The 15,618-nt window shown below is 40.3% G+C and overlaps 4 protein-coding genes across 8 annotated transcripts in view; 1 reads left to right on the top strand and 3 right to left on the bottom strand.

Annotated features, from left to right (window-relative positions):
* LOC105566006 overlaps positions 1–2,705 on the bottom strand; it is an 8,349-nt gene extending 5,644 nt beyond the window's left edge. The window contains exons 1-2 of one of the 4 annotated variants that reach the window (XM_012019667.1): positions 2,012–2,169; positions 447–1,013 (exon numbers count right to left, since the gene is read on the bottom strand). The gene's annotated coding sequence lies outside the window, so the exon portion shown is untranslated. Of the gene's footprint in view, positions 1–233; positions 323–446; positions 1,014–2,011; positions 2,170–2,687 lie in introns of those variants that run through there. The other 3 variants (XM_012019670.1, XM_012019668.1, XM_012019671.1) reach the window with 3 other exon arrangements.
* LOC105566009 (adenylosuccinate lyase) overlaps positions 1–10,401 on the top strand; it is a 27,551-nt gene extending 17,150 nt beyond the window's left edge. Inside the window, exons 1-6 of one of the 2 annotated variants that reach the window (XM_012019674.1) lie at positions 4,830–4,847; positions 8,119–8,322; positions 8,495–8,777; positions 9,051–9,202; positions 9,298–9,696; positions 9,955–10,401. In XM_012019674.1, coding sequence (XP_011875064.1) covers positions 8,158–8,322; positions 8,495–8,777; positions 9,051–9,202; positions 9,298–9,696; positions 9,955–10,218 — 1,263 coding nt within the window. In that variant the 5' untranslated portion in view covers positions 4,830–4,847; positions 8,119–8,157 and the 3' untranslated portion in view covers positions 10,219–10,401. Of the gene's footprint in view, positions 1–4,829; positions 4,848–8,118; positions 8,323–8,494; positions 8,778–9,050; positions 9,203–9,297; positions 9,697–9,954 lie in introns of those variants that run through there. The other variant, XM_012019673.1, reaches the window with a different exon arrangement.
* Positions 4,849–7,945, bottom strand: LOC105566007. Its single transcript, XM_012019672.1, has 4 exons — positions 7,769–7,945; positions 6,174–6,380; positions 5,742–5,861; positions 4,849–5,451 (listed from the first exon to the last, which is right to left on the bottom strand). Exons 1-4 carry the CDS (start codon positions 7,817–7,819, stop codon positions 5,350–5,352), a joined length of 480 nt encoding a protein of 159 aa, XP_011875062.1. The 5' UTR covers positions 7,820–7,945; the 3' UTR covers positions 4,849–5,349.
* LOC105566010 lies at positions 10,330–15,274 on the bottom strand. Its single transcript, XM_012019675.1, has 3 exons — positions 15,117–15,274; positions 13,063–13,228; positions 10,330–12,485 (listed from the first exon to the last, which is right to left on the bottom strand). Coding segments are annotated over exons 1-3 (489 nt in total). The 5' UTR covers positions 15,119–15,274; the 3' UTR covers positions 10,330–12,164.
* Between the last annotated feature and the right edge of the window lie 344 nt (positions 15,275–15,618).

Below are 15,618 nucleotides of genomic sequence, written 5' to 3'. Positions count from 1 at the left end.
GAGTGAACATTTCACTCCATGGTTACTTCAAAGAGGATTCCTAACTCTCTAAAATTTTTGAAGCAAACATACCGCCATGGAGCGAAATGTTCACTCTATTGGAGTGGATGTTCACCCTGTTGGAATAAATATTCACTCCAATCGGGTGAGCGTTTCACTCCATCGCAGTATTTTCACTCCAAAAATTTTAGAGAGCAAGGAATCCTCTTTAAATTAACCGCGATTCTCTTTACAGAAGAACAAAGAACATCAATGCAGCCTCTCGACGCGTTTCATAACTTCGGAAAATGGATACTCCACTCGTCTATATTTTTTTTTATATATACTGGGACGAATGCGGAGTTACGTCACGAGTCGCGGCCTCCGCCGGCAGAGAACTCGTTGTATCTAAATAGGCCTCGGACGGCACACGCTGAATAACAAATACTGCGCGTCCATTGATTCACCTGACACGCGCCCGTCCACGTGTGCCTCCTATCGCCTCGCCAGCCTCTCGCGATTTCACTTCGACTCCGCTCACGAGTTCGCCTCGCGCGGAGAACACGACGAGCTCGCGAAAACGAAGTCGGGGATCGCGTTCTTTTCTCTTCCTTTTCTTTTTTGTGTATCTTTTACAACCCAAGCCCGATGACGGCACTCTTCGCACTCCTCGCGAGAGTTTAACGCGCGCACGCGGGGTCGTCGCGCGTCGTGACGCGCCCGTCGAGTGGTATACGTGGCCGCGTCGTACGGCGGTGCGGCTTGGACTGGAACGCACGGCGGAGAACGTACGCGACACTTTACGGGCTTTGCGACTCCCCGCGCGCAGGCGAGGTGCACGGCATTACCAAGTCTCACGCTTACGCGAGCGCAGGTCGCGCGCGCCTTGCGGCGCCGATGGAATCGATGTTTCGTCTCGGTGTCTCTAGGTACCGACCAGCGCGGCCTCCGAGGATCGTCTGCGACTTTCGGCGAAAATGTCCCTCGCCTCTCTTGACTCTTCACCGATGCCGTGTCTTTGTTGGAAGATGACACTTTTTGAAAAAAAAAAAAAATGTTACACCTTTCTAGGACGTTATTCGGCGAGAAAACGCGAGGAGGTCGGGCTCTTTCACGCGTGGCAGCGTTTGACATCGCAACGGGTTTCCGGCCGCATTTTTGTCCTTCTAAATATTCGTTCTCCCGCGTCAATGTGTCACGGACGCGCGCGAGGTATTTTCTTCTCGCGCACGCCCCTGTTACGTCATCGATTGAACGTGCGTAACAGCAGTGCTTCGTAAGTCAGACGTGCGTTGAGGAATCGCTCCTGCTTCCTGTAAGCGATTCAATCGTGGAGAGGGACACGTGGAAATCTAACACGCCGGACTGTTTATTCGCGTGACAATTTTATGTTGAACGTAATATCAACGAGCCTCGGGCTGGAAGAAGCAGAGCGCGAAGCAAAATCGCTCGTTGTTTAAATACTTTTCTTCCGGTCTTCGAAATATTTTTTGCGTTGACTTTTGATTTTTAACAATTTAGCTTTCACCGATTTGAAGCTTAACTTAGTTTATTCTTCGTTTCTTTCTAATTGTCTACTTAGAAGAAGACAAGGAATGAATGGAGCTGTTGTGAGATTAAAGTCGAACAATTTGATGTTGAACGAAATATCAACGAGCCTCAGACAGGAAGAAGCAGAGCGCGAAACAAAATCGCTCGTTGTTTAAACAGTCTTCTAGCCCGGGACTTTTCTTCCGGTTTTCGAAATATTTTTTGTGTTGACTTTTGATTTTTAACGATTTAGCTTTCACCAATTTGAAGCTTAACTTAATTTGTACTTCGTCTCTTTCTAGCTGTCCTCTTAGAAGAAGACAAGGAATGAATGGAGCTGAGATTAAAGTTGAACAATTTGATGTTGAACAAAATATAAACGAGCTTCAGACTCGAAGAAGCAGAGCGCGAAACAAAATCGCTCGTTGTTTAAACATTTTTCTTCCGGTCTTTGAAATACTTTTTTGTGTTGACTTTTGATTTTTAACGATTTAGCTCTCACCAATTTGAAACCTGACTTAATCTGTTCTTCGTCTCTTTCTAACTGTCCTCTTAGAAGAAGATAAGGAATGAATGGAGCTGAGATTAAAGTTGAACGACGTCGTCGGTGAAACCGGGTCTTAGCCTTGCTGTTTATTTTTCAACTGACCATACCCTACTATCGAGAGAAGCCAGTTGCACGCGACAGCGCGAATGCGCGGCGGGAGCTATAAAATTCACAATGAATTTCCGCGAGAGCGACTTCATTCGCTGGCGACGCGGTCGAACCTATTTCACGATGTTATTTTGACGTTGTTGCAGCGGTGCAAGGACACGCGGGCAGCCTGCCTGGCGTGCGTATCGAAAAGGCTCGCTATCGCATTACACGCGAACGCGCACTTATTACCGCCTCGCGTAATTACGGCGACGCGGTTATTTTTAACCCGCGTGATTACCAGGCACTCCAGATTACTACAACATTTTGCTGGAGTGCGATCGATTACGGCTCTTAATTCGGAGCGCGATAACTAAATAGGATCTAGGATCTTGCATGATGTAAGGACACCAGGTGTTACATTCGCGTGGATGCGCACTCGTGATCAATCGGAAATTTGCCCCAAACCTTCGAGCTGCAAATCGTCGCGGTTGAATGCAGCAGGAGCCAATGAACAATATTGGTTATACGCGCAATGTTTTACCTTGTATTTCATTTTATATGATGGGATCTTGTGCGAGATACGACTTGGAACGCGCGGTGTTTGAAAAACCTTAATGTTACTATGGTTAGGTGACGACTTGAGACTTTAATTAATTCGAATTAACGAGTGTCGAAGTTTTCATTAATTTAGAAATCAACTTGGAATTAACCAGCAGAGGAGTATACTTAAAGTCACCGGTGATGAATAAAATGGAAATAAAACTTCCTGTTGATCCAACCGGCAATATAATTAATTAAATGTTACATTTGCATCAAATTATATTGCCAGTTGGATCAACAGGAAGCTTTGTTTCAAATTTAGAATTAGTTATCCGTTTCAATGAGTGAATTTAAATTGAGGCACTCTCGGTCTAGAATTGAACTGCGCATTTTCGCAGATTGGCTTCTTTTCCGACTGCCCGTTTTGCGTTTGTCTATAAGGAAATGGTTACAAAGAGCGTGTACGACTTCAACTTGTAGCTATACTCGCTTTAGCCAACATTGCCAGAAACGAATCGTCGTAGTATCGATCCGTACGTCGCACGACGAGTTCGCTGCAATCTCTTACTTTCCATACTTACATTGCGATTAATGGGTATCTATGTCAACTCGTCCTCAATGAAACATTTACGATGCGTATGCAAATGCAGTTACTTTTCGACAGTTATACGAAACGCTTAGGTAGCAATTTATCTGCCGACAATACGCATAATGTTATTTTTTCTTATCACACTGACTTGTTCTTTAGTCGCAAGAACTGCGATGGTACGGGATACGCGAGCCCGAAGAGAGGGCAGACGTCTATAGACGTACGCTTATATGTCTTAGATTCGATTGTCTTTTATTGCGTCTGTAATAATGAAAAAAATTTAATCGAACGAGAACCGAGGACGCCTATTTTCAGGTCCGAGCAAGGTGTAGGTAGCCCAATAATTTTTATCTAATATGTGAATTCATATAGAGGAAAGTCCCTTATTATGAGATATACTTCTAATATGAAATAGGCTTTCGACGTCCAAATTCAATCACAAGTCTTTTTTCGCAACGTTCACATCCAACAATGAATTTTCCACTAAACTCATTTCGCTCCTAGGACAATATTCACGGCAGAATCAACAGATGATGTCTCTTAATTTAGCAGAAACCCTGCTATCTCATATTAGCAGCTTATCTCGTAATAAGGGACTCTTCATCTACCGTTCTTCCACAAAAATAGTTTAACTTAATCACCGATAGCGAAAAATCGCGATGAAAGATTTGCAGGATGGCGGAAGAATTCTGACAAATTGAATTAGAAATTTCGTATTGCACAGAATGCTCTCCATTGTTTAATATCGTGGTTGATTTTTAAAGTCATTTCATGAAGCAACGTTCTCTGATCTTTCGCTTCAGAGACGCGGCATGTAAAAAATTCTCTAAAACAATCTCTTCTTTCTTCGTAATATTTGTAAACGAAAAGAGATAATTCTTTTTCAAATTTGAGCTAGTAAATTACACCAGGATGTTACTTTCGAGGTAATTGTATACATTTTTGAAACATAAAATAAGAATACAGGAAAAGAAGAAATATTCAAACCCAGGGGACCATTTTACGTACCTTCCCCCCTCTTGCCCCCACCTCAGCGGGCAGTTTATACTTGCCCAGGGGATTTTTATTCCGTTATACGCTAGGTTTATAACTTAGTCAAATTAGGCGTGACCTCCGTAATTAACGTGATTACGTGCCCGACTCGTGGGTGGGTGTGTAATCGCGCCGGTCATCCGCGACGATCGCCAGGTCAAGTAGATTAATTGGTGCGCACGACGGGATCTTAAAGGGCCCATGATGAAATCATCCGGTGGAACGTCACGGAGCCGTTTGCTTCGAAAAGGGCGTGAGTCATATTTCTCGTCATAACGTCTACGTTCTTTCTCCGTATTTCTTTAGTTTCCATTGAGCCTCGTTAAGTAAAGGAGACACGCGCATAATCATCGCCCGATACGTATTATCGGTCGTTAGTCGCGGAAAGACGTAGATATATCAAGGAGAAGTGCATTTTCATCGGCGTCGCAATGCGAAGGTAAAAATGCTGATGTACTTACAAAAAAATTGTTTTAATGCTTATTCACAAGACATCGGCGAAACGAGGAATGCCAGAACGAAGATTTAAGTTTGCACGAGGTATGTTCTAAGCCATTTTATTACAAATTTTGAAATAAACTTTATTCCGTATACGTTTACATGTATTTTCAATGGGAAGTGTACGTCTGTGCGAATGAATGTGTATAAAAACGTACAATGAGTAAACTTTGTCTCTCCACAAAGAAGGACAAGGTTACTTGCATTTTCTGCGAAGAGAGAAACCTCCGTGCGGAAACGTGGCTAACAATATACCCAGAGACATCGGACATAATCTAATCGTAATAGAGTTTAACATAAAAGATATTCATTCTATTGAAGCAAACATTCTATTGAAGCAAACACTATTAGAGTGAACATTTTCTCCAATAGAGCGAATATTTTACTCCATGGTTCCATTTTCACTCCAAGAGAGTAGGAAACTTCCACTTTTCGGTATATACTGTTAGTTGTAGCATGAATTGACGTAGATGGAATGAAACGGAAGTTTTTCGTAAGTAAGTGTCGCTATTAAAACGATGTTTATCTCGCAATACTTTCTCTTCTATTGAAATTCATCCTTAGCGAAATGGAGAAAAGTTAATATTAAGTCCATCAGGTACGCCGCGCCTTCCAAAACGCACAACGAGCCCAGGGCCAGGCCGACCTGAAATTATAAAATTTTCTCGGTGTAATGCGACGCAGCTAATCGACGATTTCAGTGGAGAAATTAAAATGTAACGGCCTGTACACGTATTTTATAAAGTGGACCTTCGTAAATTTCTTTTTCCAGTAGATGGTTATGGGTAAAAAGAGTTTGCTGTAACTGGCTGAACTGTCTAAAAGTCAATCAGTGGAAATTATCACTGAAAACAGATTGACTTTTAGAGAGAAAACTTACGCCTATAGTTTCCAACTTTTTAGTGGTTTTTTAATCACCTGCCAGACTCGACTTACCTGCCTCTCTGGCGCGTCATATATGAATTTCTGCTCAGGTTGATAACCATGCCAGTAATGTAGTGCCGTCCCACCCACAGCCACAAACATGAACGTTCCGACGAAATTCATGATGATTTCCTTTAAAGAAGACGACATAGATTGTTCAAAAAATTTTCAAGTTCAAACTTTCGCGCAATTTTACGATGCAACGCTGCTTTTGGATACGGAAAAGAATTCGATTTTTATCGGAAGGTCTATAAATTAGAGAAAGAACGCTGCCTTTGATGAATTTCACGTATTAAAAATGTCACTTAAAACTGAAGCTTTGAGCTCGAATGCCGTCTTTGCGAAATGTGATGCAACACACTATTTCGCTTTCACTACGTTTAACGCGAACTGTTCAATCGAGGTACGTCGCAATTCTGTCAAATGAAAAGCGCAAACACTTACAACGAGAGTCTTTTTGTGTTCGGTATTCCCCAAAAAGTAGCTGACGAGGACGACGCTCGTGTAGATGAAGAATCCGACGAATACGCCGGAAGCGACGATCTCGGCATCGGGATTCTTGTCCTCGTTCAGGTTCCAAGTTCCACCCACGCCTAGAAACTCACCACCGTATCCCGTGCGGTACAGGATCAGTATGATGAGGTTGATAACCTGCGGCAAAGCGACGAACTTTGAAAACACATACGCCAGGTCTGTCGTAAACAAATGTCGCTAATGATAGCAGAAATGTAGGCTCTGCTAATAGAATGCGAAGACGGATTAACTGAGCGCCGACTAGAATCTGCCATTTTCCGGATAAATAGACTCGAATATTATTCAGTGATTACGAAAGGGCAAATTCTGCTCTGTTACTACTGACGATCTTAGATACGCTTTGCTGACAGAATATGAGCTTAGTTGGTGTCAACCTGCCGCAATGTTCTGCTCGAATCTACCGTGTGTTAATCTCGCTTGGGTATCTACAGCGTGTGGAATGCTTCAGGAACTTATGTAATGATAGTGAAGTAATATTGTCAGAGTTTAAAATAAATGTTCTTTTCTAATTGTACAACCATCAGTGTCTTGAAACATTAGGGACGAAGAAAATTTTAGGGAAATTAAGTTTTCATAAAATTAACGGGGACGGCAACAGCTCATTTTAAGTGAACATTGTTTTACATTTATGTGTTAATTAAAAAAAACTATTTTAAGGTCGAAAGATTGATGTTGAATATTTTACGAAAGAGTTCGCCGAGAGAAAATAGATATGATAGAATCGTATTATCGTCATAGAGAGACTTTCTGGGACACTCGGTAGTTCCGTGCACTAAAAACGACGGCAACGTAGCGTATCGCTTGCTAAACAGCGTGCGTTATCGCAAGCCGATAAGGGCGGTAGAAATGATTCATACGTCTCGTAAGAATGTCTCTTGAATGAGTGTGTGATGATGAGTTTTCAGTCTACGCCTTTTTACGATCATCCGCGATCGAACTTATTGACCACATTAATTAAACAATTTATTGATCACGACCTGCGTCAGATTGAAACCAGCTTCCCATACCGAAATTTTATTATATTGCTAGTATTTTATCATACTTTTAATGGACCCGACTTTTTAATCTCAAACTATTTTATCTCTGCGTATGTACACATAACAAAAAAAACTTACAGCTTACATAGAAGTTTGTGGAATTGATCGTGAAGCTTTTCGAAGTTTGTTTAATTGCTGAATTCGATAAAAGTCTGATAAAAATTGCAATATAAAAATTTGATAAGTTTACGTCTTGAATATCTACTTGACAATTTAAAGAATACTCGCAAATAAATCTCGAGATGAAATCTCGTTAAGAAATATTCAAGATTGAAAAAAGAAGATATCATTTATTCATAAATCAATTACAGAAAATTCGACTCGCTCGAAACTCTGTACGTTGGATTTGTTTCAAATTGATAAGAAGATATCGTTGGGACTCGTCCAGGGAATTCTCTTTCTCGCTTGTTCTGTTAGATATACACTTTTCACGATTACGATACGAGAACCATAATACAATCTCCTCACCAACTTTAGCACTTTGATCACTATACTCGCAATAGTCTGCAGGGACACCATTCTTGCAGACCTTTCGCACCTCTCGCCGTGAAAACGCACGTAACAAAATGATAGCTGCGCCGGGGTTTGATGATTCCGAGGCAGAACCAAGCCCTCTTTATCTAATCAGATGATACAGAGAGTACGTTGAAATGGGGATAAGAACCGTAGAGGACGGCCGCACATGCGCGATCTTATCTAAACGATAATTCAAACTGGCCGCATCGTAAAATTATCGCGTCGTACCTGTTCATTTTCGCAAACGAAATAGCGGATTTCAAGATGGTGTCACTCAGAAATGTTTCTCGACGATTTTTCAGAAGCTCGGCCTGGCGATCACGCCGGAACAGATCGCCGAAATGGAGGCCCACGTGGACGATATCGACTTCGAGGCCGCCGCCAAGGAGGAAAAGGCGACGAGGCACGATGTGATGGCACACGTTCACGTATTCGGCGAACAGTGTCCCCTGGCTGCGCCTATCATCCATCTTGGTGCCACCAGTTGTTATGTGGGCGACAACACGGTATACACTTCATTAACTTTATCACAAAAGTATTCTCTTTCATTTGTCTTGGTGGCAAGATATAATTGTGTTTTTGGCCGCTGATAATCGATTCCAGAACCTTTGCATTGTGTTTTTGCTTAATTAATTGGAGTTATCTGGTTTGCTAATATTATACTATCTCCTCTCGAAGGACCTCCTGGTGCTCCGCGAAGGCTTCGACATACTGCTTCCAAAGCTAGCCAGCGTGATCCAGCGCCTCGCGAAATTCGCCCACGAGAACCGCAACCTGCCTACTTTAGGCTTCACTCATCTTCAACCCGCGCAACTCACGACGGTCGGCAAAAGGGCGACCCTGTGGCTGCAGGACTTGCTGATGGACGAGAGAGCTATTCGTCGCGCCAGGAGCGACTTGAAATTCCGCGGCGTTAAAGGCACTACCGGCACTCAAGCGTCTTTCCTTCAGCTCTTTAACGGTCGGTCCGTTCAGCCTTTCTGCAACACTTTGATTTTTACCAGGGAAAAGTACGAAGCGTTACATTGAGACCGTTAGGGAACAATTTAGATTCCAGAAATAATTATAGAGCTTTAACTTGACTTTGGATTTAAGAAAACATAAAGCAATTGTAACGATTAGATATGAACTAGGAATAAGATATGAACTAGAAAAAGTAGAAGCAACTGATGCGTAAGTGGCATGTAATTTTCCAATTTTGTATATGTATAATAGCTGAAATTGATATCAACAGGCGATGCGAAAAAAGTGAAACAACTGGACGCCGCCGTGACTAAGATGGCCGGTTTCGACAAGTACTACGCCGTCACCGGACAGACCTACAGCAGAAAAGTTGACATCGAATGTCTGAACGTTTTGAGCTCACTCGGTGCGACCGTTCACAAGGTGAGCAGTTTTATAAAGCGGCCCCTCTTTAAACATCTTCAATATCTTTCAAAGAAGTCACTCGATCTCAATCTCTTCCTTTCTAATTTGCCTAGATTTGCACGGACATTCGTCTTCTCGCCAACATGAAGGAGATCGAGGAGCCTTTCGAGAGTACGCAGATAGGCTCCAGCGCGATGCCGTACAAGCGGAACCCGATGCGCTCCGAGAGATGTTGCAGCGTGGCCCGTCACCTGATGGTTCTCGTGAACGACACCCTCCATACCGCGGCGACCCAGTGGATGGAACGAACGTTGGACGACTCGGCGAATCGCCGGCTTGTCCTGCCGGAGGCCTACCTGTCGGCCGACTCGATCCTGATGACTCTCCAGAATATCACGGAGGGATTAGTCGTTTATCCCAAGGTCATCGCCAGGCACGTGGCACAGGAGTTGCCCTTCATGTCCACGGAGAATGTGATTATGGCCATGGTAAAGGCCGGCGGCGATAGACAGGTACGAAATGCATTTTATTACCTTGCTTTTTAATAATTTTTATTAGTTTCTTTTATAACGAGAGTATCTAGGCGTCGACGGACCGAATTACGAATAGTTGAATTTAATTAATCAATCAAAATGTGAAATTTTGATCTTCAGTCAACATATTATAATCTGTTGTTTATTTGACGTAATTCTTTGGAACTTTAATAGTTTAAGACTATTATACGTAGATATTAATCTTGCGTATGCGTTACTTTTGTGCATTTGTTTTAGGTTTGCCATGAGAAAATCCGCGTGTTGTCGCAAGAAGCCGGAGCGCAAGTCAAGCAACATGGCTTGGATAACGATCTGGTTGATAGAATCAAAAACGATTCGTACTTTGTGCCGATTTTATCCCAGCTAGACCTTCTGCTGGACCCGTTAACCTTCATCGGTAGGGCGCCCGAGCAAGTCGTCGAGTTCCTCGAAGAGGAGGTGTATCCCGTGCTCAAGAACTACAAGGGATTGGAAAGTACAACAGTCGAACTGAATATCTGATTATAGAGAGCTCTTCATGTTCCTTCCAAAGAATGTATGTGATGTGTGTCAGCCAGTCATGTTTAAGAGTGTAATTGAAGCCTGGCCGAAGTTAGGTTGGCGATAAGAAATACGTGCACAACTTTATTCATCGCGTTAACATTTCTTATATTCATAAATTTAATAAAAATTACAGAAAAATAATTCGCACTGTTCGTCGTAGATGCGCGCGCGCGCGCGCATGTGTGTTCTTTCTCGTCGTTTAATCAATCACTATTTCTTCTACTTCATTGCCGCAATCTCTCTCTTCTCTTTTTTTTATTCTCTGCCAATTTTACAGGTCTTCTCTCCGATGTAACTGCTGTGATAGCAGGCTATATTATATTCACAAGAAGAAATAGAATGAGAGTGACAGATAAATAGATAGATTGATAGATAGATAGACAGGTAGATAAAGACAAAAAGAGAGATAGAGCAACCAATGTACATGGACTAGATTGGAAACAGAACTGAGAGTAAAAGAATACAAGATATTAAAATTATAAAGAGAAAGATGAAGACAGAAGAACACAGGTGAAGAAAGTTCAGAGAGAAAGATATAAAGTATCTACTGCTTCTTAAGAAGAAGACTAGAAAAAGATGAAGTAAAAATGAACTAGAAAATAATAAAAACAGAGAAAATAAGTTTAAAAGAGAAAACTTTGATAGAAATATAATGATATGAAGGATAATACAAGTAACAGAAGTAATAAAGTTAAAGGAAATGGAAGTAGAAATTGTGTAAATTCGATAAAGCTTAAAGAAAGTTTCAGTGAAGAAATGAAAGAAAAAGAATAGTACACCGCGGGAAGGCAGTAAAAAGAAAGATAGTCTGAATGTTTTTAAAGATAATAAAGACGTAATATACCGAGATAAAAGAGTTGAAGCTTATGACGGACTACAAACTTAATATTGATAGAAGTATATCTATAAGAAAATAAAAGAAGAGAGCGCAAAAGAGCTAGATAAAGAAGTAATGTATGAAATAGAAATACAGAAATTTTAATAGAGATAAAGAAATGATAAAAAGAAAGCAAAGAGTAGGGGTAAACTGGAAGTAACGAAGAAAAAGAAAAACAGACAGTGAAAAAAGAAATGATGAAGATTAGAAAGTACTAGAAATGTAAATGTAATCGAAGAAATAGAGAGAAAGAGGAACGTATACATTTTTAACGGAGAAAGTTGCCTCCGAATGGCGTTATTGTAGCGAAGAAAATAAGGAAGCAATAAAATATCAAGGAAAATGAATTAAGAGACGAGGGGAAAGTTAATATGAACAAAAAAATGCTAGAAAGCGAACCGGAAGAAATGTAAAGCGAAAGCTGGAAACCGGAGAAGTTCGTATTAATTTATAAAATTGGATATTTTATTATTTTACTTATAGAAATCAGTGACATTTTCGACGCGTGAAGAAAATAGCTATCACAGAATGTTAAGATCATCGAGAAGTTTCAGAATTACGAATTAGGAACTCTATCTCAGCACACAAGAAGGCTCTTGAGATTTGTTTGTAGAAAAAAATCTTGGATTGCAAAAGCGTCTTAATCCCTCTTTTTTATAGCTGCTTTTAAATGCATTTAATGACAATCTGGCGATTTCTCGGTCTAAGTGAGCGTGACATTATGCTCTCTTATAACTCCTGTAACTTCAATTGGATTTGATAATTTTAAAAGATGCGATTAAAATGTTACTAGTCAGAAGATAAAAGATGAGTCATAAAATGTAAAACTATATAACGATTTTTATAATTTTTCCTGTTAAACATTTTTTTAAAACTGAAAAGGATATTCCGGAATTTTCGGTTAGATATTTCAACCCTGATATATCAAGAATCATTTTAGACTCGGTTTCAGTTTGTAACATATCACAATATTGCGTTCCTAATGGTGATCCTGAATTCGCCAAAGAGTGTTGCTTAATGGTCCAGCTTATCTTTTGTAAACGCGGTGACCGGTGAAGCTGGCTCCGTCAGTAATCTTCCCGGAGTCAACGAAGACGGCAAGTTGGTCGCCGGCTTCGACGTCCAACAGGACGAGATTGCTTCCTCCGCCTGGACCAGCGCTGACAATCGGCCTCCAACTGTCGGACTTGTTCAGTTTGCGTTTCAATGTTAGTCGCAGGTCTGTGCTACCGTATCCGGCGAAGCTGAATTGGTAGAGGCCTGGACAATGCGTAGTGAAGATCCCGGTCTGTGCCGCGTAACCGACTCCTTTGTCCACTAGCGTTTCAGCAAGGACGAGCTTAGCTTCCTGTATACATTTGTATAGTCATAATTTTCAAAGTACCTAAAAATTATCACATAAACAATTGTGTACTTATATTCTACTAAAAGGTTAAAAGAATCAGATCAATTTTTTGACTTTAGCATCCAAAATTCTTCTATTCTTATTAAAATTAATATTTGTTCACTTAGCTCTTTAAATTAATTTCAATAATTGAATCCTAGTTCACGGATATATTTTGTTTTACTTTACAGTTACTTCAGTTGTAGGAAACCGTTCAACAATTATATGTATTGTTATCTATTGTTTGCCTGACTCATCGCTTCACTTATTTGTCTTGTTTAGAAGCGACGTAATGGTAACGTAACAACCTTCTAGAGTTTTCGCATAAACTGACAAATCGAAATCTAACGGCGAAACACAGCAGATATACTATATGTATATACCGTGTGTCGGTCGCCCGGAAAGACACTCGTGTGCAGTGCGAATCACGGATCGTCGGGCTTTGATAAGTCCTAGCAATTGTTTAATTAACTGTGAAGAGATTTATTTCACTACCAGCAAATCCCAGAGAAACCCCTACAAAATATTCCTATTAACTTACATTCACCGATCCTTGGATGGCAGAGAAAGCGACAAGTCCGGCGCAATCGGCGGCAGTTGCCAATTTTTTGGATCCGATCGTGGTGATGCCAGTAGTTTCCGGTGGATCTGGTATCGCTGCATCGGTCAACACGACCGCTGCCAATATCAGCACCGCCCACACCACCCTGTTCATATAAATGAGAGAATATGCATTAGTCAGTGAAGCTTGACTCGATCCCACACAAATGCCTGAATAATAAGAAAGAAATTCTTGCAAATTATACTTAAGAGACTTTAAAAGAAGTTGCGGGCGCGCGTGTTTGATTTTTCCTTAATGATTTATTATATATAAATTACTATATTAATACGTAATAAATTAATAAAACTTACTAAAATTATATATTACATATCAATATAAACATTATATATGTATGTAGTATTTTACGTTCTGTTCTTGACAATTTGTTAAATTTTGCTATTAAATCTTTTGCTAGCTAAACTGCAAAAAAGTGTAAATTGCTGAGTTGGATCAGAGTCCTAATCCATAAATAAATCCAAGGTGGGAAAGATCTAGCTGCGATTTGAAATTACGCGAAAAGCTATGCAATTAGCATCAACACGGACACGGAGGCGACAACACGTTATTACGCAACACGTCACGTGGGCGTGCGAAGGAATTTTTTTTTGCGCTCGTATCGCTTCTTTTCTGCTCGGCTGACGTTTAATCGCCAATGTGACCATTCTCGGTAAAGTTCAGCCGGTGGTTTGCGCTACTTTCACTGCTCGCGGCTATTTCTCCGCCAAGTCTCCAGGCTCGTCCTCTCTTCTGCATGTATCTTTTATTTTTCTCTCTCCTTTCTCCCTTCGTCAAGTAATCGTAAACCTCTTATTTTCTATTTTCTGATATAATATCTCTCTGCCGACGCTATTAAGGATTATTAACGTTATTAACGTTCGGAGACAAATAAATTAAAGTGTAAAAATTGTTAATAAATATTTCGTGAAATGTTTTGCTAATTGAAGAATATATCGTAACGAATAATAATATGAGAAATTAATTTTAACAATTAATTGTTTTCATATGACATTAAACTTCACTTTTAATAAAAATTTTTTATAAATTACTAGCTGCAGTACAAAATGTTTAAATTGGTTTTGTTATAAGTCAAAGTCAAATATTCATAATTTAATATTTAATGTAAGTATTTAATACTTTTTCGGGTATGTGTGAGATGTAAGATTTGTCAGCAAGGAGTCTATCTTTTTTTTTATGTAACGGGCAACAAAGACAGATTGATGCTTTTAGCGCCAACAGCAGTTTCGCGAACGCATCCAAGATAAAGCGGATCAACTTTCACCATCATAAGAAAGTGATATGCATTGACACGCGCGACTGAAGTTAAAAGTCAAGTTACTACGAGTACTAGAGCGAAACGCGCAGTTCTATTTTGAACTTGCCTTTCAATAACGTGACTACAATATAATGAGGAAACATAGACTTCTTGTAACAGCAGAGAGATCATTTGTATTGATTTATTATCGGAAAATTGCGAGGTCAGTTGCAAAGTCGATGATTATCGCATTCTTCTTGTCTGCACTTATGTAATGTGGCAAAGATTGATTTTGCATTCCATTGTGTTGTCATTGCAAGCCTCTTTAAAAATACTTCCTCACGTAAATAAAACATTTTGCTGTGTTTACTGAATAATTTTTTGCTACAGGAACAACTAACAACATGTCCGACTAATATTATTTAACTAGATCCATAATTATAAAATAATGAGACGGAGAGAAATTTAGTTCATTCTTAATCTTCATCCATTAAAAATTTTCCAAGAGTTTTGTTTGCACACAATCGTAAACATTAAGAAAATTTAAAGTTAAAAAGTCTAAGTTATCGTTCAAACTCGTGAACTGTGAGAACAATATTGATTTTAAGATTATATGATTATCAAAATGGAAAAAAAGACACGTTCTTTACAAGCACGTTAAAAAGCGATGTTACAATCAATGTCTAACGAAAGTGACGGAAAATAATAAATATTTTATCAGTAAAACAAACGACAGACTTACATGATGGTAAAATGTGGTGTGGCAGCGACGGATTTCCCGCTATCGGGCTGGTCCCTCAGTTGGTGTTACGGGCAAAATCAGATCGACTCAGGCCCCTGTGCGCCTTTATATCACCTCCTAGCCCGAACTAATGAATCGCGCGTCAGTACCAGCCTTTTCTTTCATTTTGCGTCTCGTTTCAACCGCGACAAGTGTTCTCTTTCTCGCTGATTGGTAATCGCGACCCCTCTCCACTCGCCGAGTGGCAAGTTGGCTGGCTAGGTAGCGACGGAGTGACAGCTTCCCACCATCATCAGCGAGAGGAAAGCAAGTTTCGAGAATAAAGAACTATCACGCTTTTTCTCTTTAACGCGAGCGATCTACATAAGTGCAACGGGATATTCGATAAATTCTCGATCGATAAATTTTGAAACTAAAATGAAATTAAATTCTCTTTTTAAAATAATAACCAGGCACTTAATTATTGAGCTGAAAATCCTAGAAACAAAGTGGTAGAAACACA

The sequence above is a fragment of the Vollenhovia emeryi genome, unplaced genomic scaffold, assembly GCF_000949405.1.
Source record: "Vollenhovia emeryi isolate VEMERY1.0 unplaced genomic scaffold, V.emery_V1.0 DF939147.1, whole genome shotgun sequence".
Classification (NCBI taxonomy): Eukaryota; Metazoa; Arthropoda; class Insecta; order Hymenoptera; family Formicidae; genus Vollenhovia; species Vollenhovia emeryi.
This window is presented reverse-complemented; position numbering and strand designations above follow the sequence as displayed.

Coding starts and splice junctions, on each gene's coding strand:
- LOC105566007 (XM_012019672.1), bottom strand. CDS start 7,819: ATGGTGTCCCTGCAGACTATTGCGAGTATAGTGATCAAAGTGCTAAAG. Junction 5,862..6,173: donor AACACAAAAAGACTCTCGTT/GTAAGTGTTTGC, acceptor TCTTCTTTAAAG/GAAATCATCATGAATTTCGT. Junction 5,452..5,741: donor ATGACGCGCCAGAGAGGCAG/GTAAGTCGAGTC, acceptor TTATAATTTCAG/GTCGGCCTGGCCCTGGGCTC.
- LOC105566010 (XM_012019675.1), bottom strand. Junction 12,486..13,062: donor CCATCCAAGGATCGGTGAAT/GTAAGTTAATAG, acceptor AAATGTATACAG/GAAGCTAAGCTCGTCCTTGC.